This window comes from Martes martes (genome assembly GCF_963455335.1).
Source record: "Martes martes genome assembly, chromosome: 10".
Lineage (NCBI taxonomy): Eukaryota > Metazoa > Chordata > Mammalia > Carnivora > Mustelidae > Martes > Martes martes.
Genome location: NC_137898.1, coordinates 46013815 through 46026500, shown reverse-complemented (window position 1 = coordinate 46026500; position 12686 = coordinate 46013815). Strand labels below are relative to the sequence as shown.

At 46.7% G+C, this 12686-nt stretch overlaps 1 protein-coding gene across 1 annotated transcript in view; it reads left to right on the top strand.

Moving 5' to 3' along the window:
• INSC (INSC spindle orientation adaptor protein) overlaps positions 1-12686 on the top strand; it is an 86900-nt gene that overhangs the window by 33290 nt on the left and 40924 nt on the right. Inside the window, exons 5-6 of the mRNA XM_080816914.1 lie at positions 4774-4887; positions 10908-11033. Coding sequence (XP_080673040.1) covers positions 4774-4887; positions 10908-11033 — 240 coding nt within the window. The remainder of the gene's footprint in view (positions 1-4773; positions 4888-10907; positions 11034-12686) is intronic.

Here is a 12686-nt window from a genome sequence, read left to right as displayed (position 1 = left end):
AAGGCTATCATCCCTGCCTCTTCCTGGAGAATTGCTTCAGCCCTAAAACCCCTGTCTATAAGGAGGGTTTTCTGTGATGTTCCTGAAGTCTGGACCTTTATAGCCTTGTGAGGACCAGTCCTTCTGCCATGCGCTTCTCAGAACACAGTCTTTCCATATCTTTAGAGTATGTTAACTTTGAGTAGCATTTCTTTCTGCTACATCTTTTTTTTTTTTTTTTTTTTTTTTTTTGGCATTAATGAACTACGCTTCCAGGATTCTCTCTCCTTCTGTTAATCCCCACCTCCTTTCAGGAAGACTCTGCTGAATTTCTGAAGTTTACCCTGCGTCTCATGTTGGTCTCTTTCTTTATCTAACTCATAGAATAAACACTAGTTGCTGGATTTGAGCAGCTTTACCACGTTGACTTCTCTTTCCTTTCTGGAACATTCTTTTGTTTTTCAAAACAAAACAAAACAAACAACTCTTCTAGATGTTGGAATTTGCCTTACTGAGAAAAATGAAATCAATTAAGGTCTGTGTTTGCCCCAAACCTCCAATTCCAAGAGATTTATCCTCATTTGCCTTCCTAAATTGGATATTCCAACCCAGGAGATATTTTCCCATCAGAACAATAACTAATCCAAGCCTGGATTCAGTTATGATTTTGTCTGTCTTCTCTTTAGTATGTGCAGTCTTTCTGTGCCTTTCCTGAGATGCTTGATTCATGCATTTCTCCAATATATTCTCTGAGGACACCAACAATACTGTATGCTCATTTTCAAAACCTTTCACCTAGAAATTTATCTAGGTATCCTTTAGATATCTCATGCTGTTCTCTGTAGTCTTCTGTCTTCCAGGGTTCTATTGGAGCGTAACAACCATTTTTATTATATCTTATCATCTGAAGGGTCAAGAATGTGGGCAGAGCCTGGCTGAGTGATTCTTCTGTTCTGTGTGGCATCAACAGAGGTCACTTGGTGTTATTCAGTTAGCAGATGGCTCGGGAAGTTGTAGAAAGCTTCTTCGCATGTGTAGTGCCTTGGAGGGGACTGGGGGAAAGCCAGTGTCTGCTGAGAGCACTGATCAAGGATCCTACATATGACAGTCTCAGAGTTCCCAAATGTCTTACATGGTATCTTGGAACACTGAAAAGAATGTTCCAAGAAGCCTGGGGGCAGCTTCAAGGTGTCTCGTGAGCTAGCCTTGGAGGTTCTAGAACATTCCTTCTACCAACTGCTGGCTTTTATTGTTCGAGCAGGTCACTGAGGCCAGTCCAGATTTAAATGGTGGTGGCAGAGGTGGTACCAGAGCCTACCTGTCTATGGGAGGAGTAGCAAAGAATATGTGGCCATGTTTAATCTATCACACCCTGTCACATCTGCCCACATTTATGTAATCCCTTGGCATGGCTGGGCTGCCCTAAGTATGCCCAGCTATGGATTCTCTATCTGAAGCTTTAGCTAGAGCATGGCTCCCTCTGAGGAACTCATTCCAGGCTGATGTATGAGACTTTACCTCTCCTGATCAATTTCCCTGGGCTGCAACTGCTCTTTCTGACTGGGAGACAATTAAAAATATTTTTTTTCCTTTTTGGATTCCTTATTTAGAGAGGCTAGGTGGTGTGCATCTCCCTAATTCTTTTTATCCCTTTCTCTTGATCTTCAAGATTCTGAGTTTTTTTTTGTTGGGTTTTTTTTTTTATTGTTTCCTCTCTGCCTACTCTGTCTTTAAAACAATATTTCTGTCACTAAGCTTCATCAATCTTTGTTCCTTTATTTTGTCTCTTTTCTACCACTTTTCTCACAATACAGGGTGAAGCGTATTTTTGACACTTCTTCAGTTCCTTCTTGATTGCCTGACAAATCTTGATTTTAGAGACTGTGGTAGTTTGAAGCTGACACCAAGATAGGATGGGATAAATGCCTGTCTAGGATAAAGTGGGGGGAGCTGCCTGTCCAGAATACAGGGTGCGGGGGCGGGGGGGGGGGAAGGAAGCGGGGTCAGGCATGAAAAACCATGTTGCAGGTCTGAAAACAGAAATAAAAGGGTGAAGGAGGACATGAATTGGAAGAGACGTGAATTTTCAGGCCAAAGTCTTGTTAGAGGAGTCCCCCCAACACCCATGGGTGGCAGTAGTGTCCCTGCTGTGATCAGTCACAGCTGGAGTGGGTGTCAGTAGTGTCCCTACTGTGATCAGTCACAGCTGGAGTGGCTTAGGGAGCTATGGCCTCAACAAGGACATGGGATAGATCTAGAGGGGAAGTTGCTGGGGGCTGTCTGTGAATGCTGCCCCCGGCAGCAAGAGCTCTGGCTACCCCAGGGTAGAGGGCTGTAGATGCTAATGGGAGCCAGGAAGGAGACCCGCTCTCTAGTTTGGTGAGAGCTGCTAATGAGGCTGGGTATTCTCCTTGTCTTGAGACCTCTGTCTTTGCTGGTCCAGTTGGGGTCCTGCCGACTTTGAGGGAGAGGAACTCACTGACTTTGGAAAACAGGAAGTTGGATTCACAGGAGTTAAGGTCCAAATAACTCCACCACACATCACGTGCATGACCTTGGTCAGGTTTCTGCGTCTCAGTTTCCTGAAGTGTTAAGTGAGGGTTGGACGAGACTGCCAAGGGCCCTTCTGGCTCTGAACATACTGTGATGCTTAGGGCCTTGACGATTTCAGTGGAGCCTTTAATCTCATATTCTTCCAAATTTATCTTTGTGAAAAGGATGATTACAACTTTTCATTGTCAGAGAGCTGATTCACCAAGATGATTTGAGGTATAATTACGGTGTATGTGTGTATAGGCATTAGCAACAAATTATTCTCAGGCATAAATGGTCTAATGTGAGCAGATGATTGCAAAAGACATTGGATTGAATTGTTTAACATCATGCTAATTTGCTTCAAGTGCAAACACTAATCAAGAACACTGAGTAATTATGATTTAGGTACAGGACCCCAATATATGAAATCGGCATTTTCATGCGAGCGTCATTATCACTTACGTAACTGCTTACAGTATGCTGGGGGAGGATTCTAAGAAATGCGTTCATTACACAGCTCTGCAGTGACAAATCTTGGTTATTAATTTTACCTTTTGTCGAATCCCTTACAAGAGGCATCTATCAAATCTTAGAGAATAATTTTTACATTTAATGTAGCTTGATTAAATACCCACTTAATCTTAGACTGCTTTACGTAGGGGATTAGCGTATTGTGTATGTGAAAAATTCTAGGAGTTTGGATAAAGAAAAGGAGAGTCCAGTTTATCTGGGCCCTAAACCCACTTAATTTTAATCATTTTACAGATGGGGAAACTGAGGCCCAGCGTGTGTATTGCCCAAGATCACAAAATAATAACAGCTAACAATTTTATTTTGCTTTCACATGCTGAGTACCTTTACAAGTCATTATATATATATATATATATATATATATATATAGTGTTCCTATATAAAAAGTTCTCTCTCTCTGTATATATGTATATGGGCTCTATATTGGTTACCTTAAGAAATGGGTACAGCCACCCTAGGAGACAGGCACAGTTATTTCTCCCCCACTTCACACATAAGGAAACTGTGGCTAGGAAGGCTGAGTTACTTGCTCTGGGGCACATGGAGAGAAAGGGCAAAAGGGGCAAAGCCAGGATTTGCACCCGGGCATTTTGGCTCCAGAGTCCCTGCTTTCAACCTCAGACACACTTCCTCATCCACACACTGTGTAGAAAAGGCGAGCTGGCATCAGAATTCCAATCTCCTCATTTCCTTCTAAGTGTTTTTTTTTTTCCCCCCCATAACGTTAGGTTTAATAAAAACAAATCCATTTTGATATTTTGAAATAACATAGCAACGGAAACCTCCCGAGTAGCTGCCCAGAGCTGCGGCTCTGGAGGTGTTACTTTCTCACATGAAGCCCCCCAAGGCGATCTTTCTGAATCACTATCTCCACATCTCCCAGGAGAAGCGCAAGCAGCTAGAATTAATTAGCAGGTAGGAATCTTTTATAATCAATGAATCATAGGCTTCAAAGCAAATGGCTGATTAGGAAGTAGTTTCAAGATATGTGAAAAAGCTTTTTCCCAGAAATAAGCTAAACTAATCTTTATGTCTCATTTGTTGATGAGTTTTCCATTTGCTTTTCTTCCTGGTTCTCCCTGGGTCCTATGTTCAGTCATTTCCAGCCTTCTCGCCTCAAGCCTTAACTCCCAGAGCCTGGAGCAGTCCGATGTTCCTGAGTTACCCGCTCTTTGATAGAAAGGGCTCCTGGGGTTGCTGCATTTGGCCTGGCTATACCCATGATGGAGATGTGCCCTGAGCACTAAGCTACTGTGGACTACCTCTCTTGACTCAACCCCGGAACCCATTACCCAGCTGGAGTTTGCCGTAGGCCAATGAACCAAGTCTTTGGTCATAGCCGTAGCAACTCATTGGTTTTCAACTTGATGGCTTTTTTAACTGATGGTTTCTCTTCTCATTTGAAGCCAGTAGAACAACAAAGCATACTTGCTGAGACCGTCAGGATTGAGAGCGGATTTTCTGATCCACTGGAAAAGAGCACATTTGCTGTCCATGTCCCGGGGGGTTGAAATTATCCCATATTCCTGAAACGTAGTTTGGACCTCATGCAGACTCGTGTCTTTCCCAAAGCTAGAATACCTCCTCACCCCCATAGTGGGACCGTGGATGGGGTGGAATTATAGATTCCAGGGGGCTTCTAAGAGCATGTACCCACTGGTATTCCATTAAGGAAGATTAGATGGAGTGAGTAACCATCAACCATCAGACTCTGCTCTCTTTTCTTAGGCGCTGGTGAGAAAAATCAATGCCTCAGACAACATCTACACCACGGAATCCACCACAGGGAACCTGTTCAGCCTGACCCAGGAGGGGGCTCCCTTGTGCCGCATCATAGCAAAGGTGAACTGATAATTGGTGGCCAAAGTGAGGGACCTGGGGAGAGGGGGAGGAACCTAGTTTGGTGGGACTAGCTTGCTCGAGAAGTCTGTCTTGCCTCTAGCATGTATTTGCTGTGCGATCTTGGAAGAGTCAGTTCTCCTCTTTGGGCCTCGATGTCTCCATTTTTAGTAGTGGCTAGGCCCTCTGCTTTCAGTTCCCACTTAAGGGAAAAGCTTAGGTCCCCAGAGTCCCTATAATTCTCTTCATGTGGTATCTGTTAGAAATGTCAACCACCCTTCCCAACAAACCCAAACAAAACACATCCCCTGACTCAGGTTCTTGATGGTTGCCCAAAATACTTGCAGCCACTACAATACTATATGAGGGGAAGAAAAAATTGAGGAGGACAGTGGTTTTCATCAATTACAATGGAAGGTTCTCTTTAAAATTTATTTATTTATTTATTTATTTTATTGAGAGAGAGAGAGAGCACGGTGGGGAGGGGCAGAGGGGAAGAGAGAGTCCTGAGCAGACTCTTCACTGAGTGGGGAGCCCAGTGTGGGGCTTGACCCCAGGACCCTAAGATCATGACCAGAGCCAAAATCAATAATCTGATGTTTAACCAACTGAGCCACCCAGGCACCCCACGGTGGAAGTTTTATTTTGCTAACTTCGTGGTTAATTTGCCCCTAAACTTGGGGTCCAAACACTTCGGGCAAATACAGGCAATTGATAACCCTAGGATCTTATTTCATTTTTACTATTTTTTTTTTTAACTTGAGAAATGACATTGCCATGGAGATAGAAGCAGTGATCTAATTGGAAGCAAAGTTATGTCTTTCAGTCGACTTCACGTGGCAGCCACAGGAAGACACTGTAGCTCAGTGGTTCCCTGTCTTGGCTCTGTCACCGTCCCCCAGGGGGGTTTTGGAAACCACAGATAATTTTTTGCCCCACCTAGATTTACTGAGGTCCTGGGGTAAGACCTGAGACTCTGCATTTTAACAATCCCTACAGGTAATTCCAAGGTCTGGCCACTCTCAGAATCACCCATCTAAGTCCTTAAAGAAATCTGGAAGAGGAGGGTAAATGCTTAGGGAAGAAGTAAATTGTATACAACAGCAATGGCTAGCATTTGAGTGTTGCTGTCCAGCATGCTTAATGCCTTACAGACATTATTTCCTTTAAATCCTAAAACCATCCTAGGAAGTAGGTATGGTGTTGTTCTCATCTATGACTGAGGACATGGTTTAAGGGTCTTACTCAAGGTCACACAACTGATAAAGAGTGGAGTCAGAATTGGAACCCAAGTCTCTTTAAATCAGAGCTCATGATCCTCAAGCCCACGGTGGTGACTTCCTGTTCCATCCTGACCCTTTAGACTCTTGGGCCAAAGAGTGACTCAGAAGTTCTCAACCCTGATGCGTATTGGAATCACTAGGGAGCTTTAGATGTCACACAGCTAGTAAGTGGGTGAGCTGGAATTTGAAACTGACCGCTTGGCAACAAAGGCTATGCTCTTTGTATTCTGAGCTGCCTCTTAGCAGTCCTTTCTCCTCTTCCTCCTTCTGCCCTTCTCCCCCTTCTACAACCTTCATTATTTGCTGCCTCCTTTCTTTTCACCAACCACTGTGCTAAGCTTTTCATTTACTACTTCATCTGATCCTCCCAATGACCTTCTGACGTGTTATAATTCCCATTTTTAAGATGAGGGAACAGAGGCTCACAGAAAAGGTAAACAACATGTCCAAGGTCATGTGCTTTCAGGGCAAAGCTGGTATTTTAACCAGACCTACTGACTCCAGAATCTTAATCTCAGCTTTTTATGTCTCCAACCCTTGGGAGAGAGCAGACAGAAGGCTGAAGGGAAGAGAAGATTCAGTGGTGATTCCCATCTTTCCAGCCTGGAGGATGGTGACACTGGTTCCTCTAGTGGAGTCACTGTTCTTGGGTTCTCAATCCTGACAGTGACGCAGGAGCTGGGAGTCCCTGGTACCCCCTACAGCGCCTCTGCACGGCAGCCTCACTATCGATGCTCATTGAGTGTGCCCAACACTGTGACAAATGTGGGAGGGCTGCTCGCAGTGACCTTCTTCACCCACCTCCCTGGGGCCCAGCATGGTCTGCCTTTGGCCACTTCATCCATCTGAGCTGCCTCCAGAAGACGATTTGGGCAGCCTGTCTGAGGTCTGTCCTCTCAGCCCCTTGAGTTCCGTTGAAGGCCAAGAACAAACCCAGTCCTCCCTGTGATGGTCATGGTCAGCCCCACCCCTTCCTGAGGGCAGAGCCGAGCAAACTCCCCTGTGCTTTGTCAAAATCACCCCCTCTCCTGCTCCTCTATGACTCCCCCTCCCCGACTAGCCTACACCCTACAAGTGGCCTCCTTAGCTTTCTGACAGTTGATCCCAAGTCTGTCTGAATAATACCTACCATGATACACTTTGGCTTTGAGCCCAGCGCTTTCTACAAAATTAAACAAGCTCCAGCCAACGGTGCCATTCCGCCGGCTCAGGCGATTCCCGGCTCTACTCTAAGCTGAGTGCTGCTCTTGGGTCCGGGAGGGGCCTCCAGGGGTGTCCACACAACAGATCCATCCCACTTTCTCGGCAGCCTCCCCCCTTCTCTCCCTTCCACATGCCCCAACTCTTAGGATCCCTTTCATGAGGATTTGAGACCCTCTTCCAACCAGGAAGCTTTCCACAGGCTGACTCTCTCCTGGCTATCCAGACCTGGGAGCTGGGCCCCTTCACATACATTAACTCAGTTGTTCCCCCGACAGCTTGGCTGTGTAGCTACGATGACCCCATTTTTAGTCAAAGTTAACCAGCAGCAAAGCCAGGGTTTGAACCAGAGTCCCTGCAATCCGGGTTTAGGATTTCTTCCCTTTAGCTTTTGCAGTAGCTAAAAATGCAAAGAGAGCTATTTTTCACAGGCTTGGGAAACAATGTAATGAGAATCCAATGCAGATGGGTACAGAGGCTTAAATATATAAATATGCTGGGTTCAGTGTCTCCTGAGCCAAAGGAAGCCTGCCATATTGATCCCGGCTCTCAGTCTGTCATTCTTCGCTATCATTTCTTTGTTGTCTGTTCCAGATGTAAATACCTACCTACTTATTGATCTACCTATCATATCCATGTACTTATGTATCTATGTATCTATCATTTATCCATCATTTCTATCATTGTACATAGAAATAATATTTTTACTACATATGCTTAAATATGAGCATACACATATAAAAATACGTATACATACATATATAAACACATATAAATGTACCTACCTACATAAGCACCTATATGTATATAAATATTTGTATGTGGAGGCAGGTCCTTAATAACCAGCCAGGCTGGCTCGGGAGACCATAGAGCTCCTGTTTCTTTTCTTCTCACTTTAAAAAGCAATTTGATTTTACTTCAGTGACTCTCTGAATAAGACCTTTATGTGCAGCCCTGTTCAGCTGTCTCAGAGACCATGAGAAAGCAGGAAGACAGGGATAAAGGTTTGTGGAGTGACAAGTCAGAGAGGGGGCACCTTGTCACGCACTAGAGTCTATCTTTATCAGAGTCGAGCCGTGCATTTACAATCCGAGTACTTCTGTTTGACCTTTCCACAGTCCTCTCTCAGATGACGTTAGGAGCTCCTGCGCTGTGTTCTTCTAACCCTGCACACCCTCATTTCATCGCACTCTACCTGGATTTCTTCCCACTTTAAAGATTAGCTGTCATCCCATGATGACACGGGTTGTCGGACCATGAGTTCGATATGGACCGGGCCTGAGACAGTCTTGTTCAGTGCTCGGCACAGCATCTGGCTTATAATACACCATTAATAGTTTCTGGCTGCATGAATGCATTCACCAGGTCTATACAATAAGCTGTTTCCCCACCAGATGAACTACCCCAAAAGGAAGCGGGAAGATAAAAGTTAAGGACCGCTCTCAGCTGATGATAAAATGTCGGAAATGACGAACTCCTCTGGGTTCCTGCTGTGACAGGCAGCAGAACTCTCAGAATGAAAGGGCTGCTGGGCTGAGTTTTGTGGGATGCCGGGTTGGGAAGATTCGGGACTTGTTGCAACAATTCTGTGCCGGGCTGTCATGGTCATGGCTACTGCTCCTTCCAGTTCCTCGCTCATTATCTGCGCCGTCAGTCACAGCTGCATTCCCAGAACACAAAACGGTGCCTGTTGCGAGGTATATTATTTCTTGAAAGAGTTCACAAAGATCTGACAGGGAATGGTATTTTTGCCGAACTCACCTTCTTCTTCCTGCAACATTTTATTTTTTTTTTTCCCAGTTTGGGGAGCAGAGTGCAACAGGTTTAGTTAGAGCCAGGAGGACCAAGGTTAAGGGCAGGTGCCCTGCCAGACCGAGTTCCTGTCAGTGTTCACGCATTCCTGATTGCTGCCACCTCCAGGCGCCCTTGCAGCCGTCAGGGAGGGGCAGAGGGAGGAAAGAGGGCAGAGCCAGATGGGGGTGTCCAGAGTCACCTGCTCTGGACATTCATGGGGGTGTTACCACCGGTTTGCTGGGCACTCTGGTGGGTCTGCTTTGTGATCTGTCGGCTCCCTCACTTTGGTCTGAGAGCCTGGCCTGGGGGAAGCTCCAGTGATTTTTTTATAGGGTGACTATGACCACCTAGGACGCGTGCCTCACCCCAGGCTTCTTCTCAGAAGTCCTCCCAGACTGCTGTGAAGTCTCCACAAGTGAACCATGTTTCCATGACCAGCTGTCACAAAAGAAGTCTACGTCCACACTCAGCTAGGGTGATTGCTCCTGAAGGTTTCTTTTTCTTTTCTTTTCTTTTTCTTTTTTTTTTTTCCTTTTACAAACCAGAGTAAAGAAGGGAAAACAAGGATGTGTAGATTTGGGTGAATTATTTCACCCATCTGGACTTGGCGTTTTTTCCCTCCCAGAATGAGAATACATTGCAGTTTTGATATAAATAAGACTCCTTTTTTGTACACCTGCCATGGTTGGGAGGATCTGAGGAATGATGGTGGTTGCTGGAGGAGGGGGAACCCACACTGGACTCCTGGGCTTCAGTTCCCTCCACCTGCCTCAGGCTTGCTTCTTCTAGAATCTATTTCTGAGGGCTCTAGGCTTGCTCTGAGGCAGGCTGCTGAGTGGAAGCGGTGTTGAATGGTGTTGAGCCTGGCCGCCTCAAATATGTCTGGCCTAGACCCTACTACCCCAGTCCCCGAAGCATCTGGGGAGTCCCTCCTCCAGTTTGGACTATTAGAGTGATGTTCCTTGTGGAAGGAGCATTTCTTTGCAGCATGTATGTGAGCATGGAAGAGTGTGTGTGTGTGTGTGTGTGTGTGTGTGTGTGTGTATATGTGTGTTTAGGAACCATAGGAGAGGAAACACTCTTTTCTTTCTACCACCTTCTTAGTTCTCTGGCTGGTGTCCTGTAAATTGAGCTGACAAAAGATAGATTAACAAGAGAATAACAATCCAAACTTTCTTAGTACGTACATCACATCACGACTACACAGGGAGCTCTCGGAGATGAGTGAGTCAGCGGGTTGGTTAGAACTTGTACTTATATAGCAAAGAACAATTTTAGAGAAATAACAAAACAGGGAACAGGAAACCTGAGAACTTTGAATCTCTAGGGCTGGCAGATCGTGATAAGGCAAAGCTACGGAAAACTAATAATGGATGAAGGATGGTTAGTCATATTTGTTGTGAAGATTCCCCTGGGGCCATCTCCATGCTAGAAGGTTCTGAAGTTTTCTCTGGTGATTAACTTTTCTCCTTCCCAGTAGAAAGGGGAAGGGGATAGCTCTGTAAATGTGCGTCCTCCTTTTAGGCAAACGGGGAGGGCAGAGATCTCTGGTATCTCCTTCTTCCCAATTACCTTTAGTTCAAAATAATCTTTATGCCCCAGTAATGTATTTTGGGGGGACATATTCAGCTGCCTTCTAGACCTGAAATAAAATCACACCTGGGTGAGGGATGCCAGTTATTCCTGCATTAGCCCCAGGACAGGGGACCCAGGGAGGTCATGTGACATTTTCTCTTTTCTTGGCAGGAGGGTGGGGTTGTAGCCCTCTTCAAGGTCTGCCGCCAGGACAGCTTCCGGTGCTTATACCCCCAGGCTCTGCGCACGCTGGCCTCCATTTGCTGCGTGGAAGAGGGTGTCCACCAGCTGGAGAAGGTGAGAGAGCAGCTGCCTGGCTGGGGTGGGGTGTGAGGTTCCTGAATCAGGGGGGCATGGGTGGGACCCGATCGACCTGGAGGCCCCCCGGGCCTCTTCCCTGAGAACCTCTTTCCCCAGGCTTCCCTCCGAAGGGACTGCTGGGATGTTGACTGTGAGAGTTAATGAAGAGGGCAGGGATTGAGGAGTCTGGCCAGGTAGGGCAGGACTCAAAGGGGCACTCAGCAGGTTCTGGGTGGAGTGGCCAACAGTCCAGTGGGCAGAACAGAGCAGGAGGTAGACAGATAGGGTGCAGAGTGGTGTCAAAGGTTAGGGCTTTTGGTTCTTCACACATGGCAGGACCCAAGTGGAAGGAGGAGGATCCCACTCCCTGGGGAACTGAGTGGGCAAGAGAAGGATGTGCCTTGGCCTGGGCAAAGCAGGCGGGACTCCGCCAAGACAGAGGGATTGGGTCAGGGAAATGGAGCCTAAGTCCAAGCGTATGTTGGGTCCATATGGCATGAGATGGGCGGGGCCAGAGGGAAGCGAGTGATGTGGTAGACCCAGGTGCCTCAGGCCCAGACGTCCTGGGGGCAGTGTCACTAATTCCAGCTACCATACCCCTCCCCCAGGTTGTAAGGGTGAGGCTGCTCTTCAACTACCCAGACCTGAGTGGCTGTGAGGCCTGCAGATGGGCCGTCAGGGACTTTGGCCAGGAGGGTTGGGGAGGCTGGGGCTGACATTCGGAGATGTCTCAACCAAGTTTCAAGGAAAGATGTTGAACACTTTTATGGAAGAGAGGCACAGAGGCTAGGAATAGCCTGGCGACAGTTGTGGTACTCTCAGGATTAGGGGGTAGGTGCCTTGAGTCTGGTCTGTATGGGGATGGGGCAAACCAAGTGTTTCCCTCCCTCTGTGCCCATGTCCCCCAGTCTGGTGCCGGCTCCAGAAAACCCACACCTGACCAGCTTCTTCACTTTGGTCTGGACTCCTAGTCAGATGGTTATCTCACGTCCTGCCTGCCTCTTTCCATGGGACGGGGATCACGGGCTCAGAGACGCTTTTGGCCAAAGTTGGAGGATGGTGAGGGATTCTGCTCATTTAACAGAGGAGGAGGCTATGGGTCAAAATGGGGAAGTAATTTGTGTGAGGTCACAAAGCAAGATGGTAGAAGAGCTAGTACCAGTCCTCTGGGCAGAGACTTCCCTTCCTATGGGGGTGGAGGCCCTTGTATGTGTGTGCTTACATGGAGAGCAGAATGGGGGAGGGGGAGGGACAAACTTGATGGACGGACAGATTCCCCGGGGCAAATGCATTGGACGTCTCCAGCTCTATGTGCTGAATAATCTTCTCCCTTCTCCCATAAAATCCTCTTCCTGGGACAGTGGAAACACGGCCAAACTGGTTTTGTTTTTCATTTTCTTTCATGCTGGTTAGTGGGAAGAACAGGAAAAAATAGAAGGGACTGGAATCACCAGTTGTCCAAAAGCAGTGGATTTCTTGGCTTCGGAGATTTGCAGAGCAGCAGGAAATTTCTAATCCAGGGAAGAAAAACAGCAGAGCTTTTTTGTTTAGAGCTGAAAACCTGTGTAGCTGGGGAGTCTGGAGGCGATTTTTCCTTCCACCTTCCTGCTGCTGCTCCAAAGCCAGAAGGCATGAAGGCACCTTTCCCGG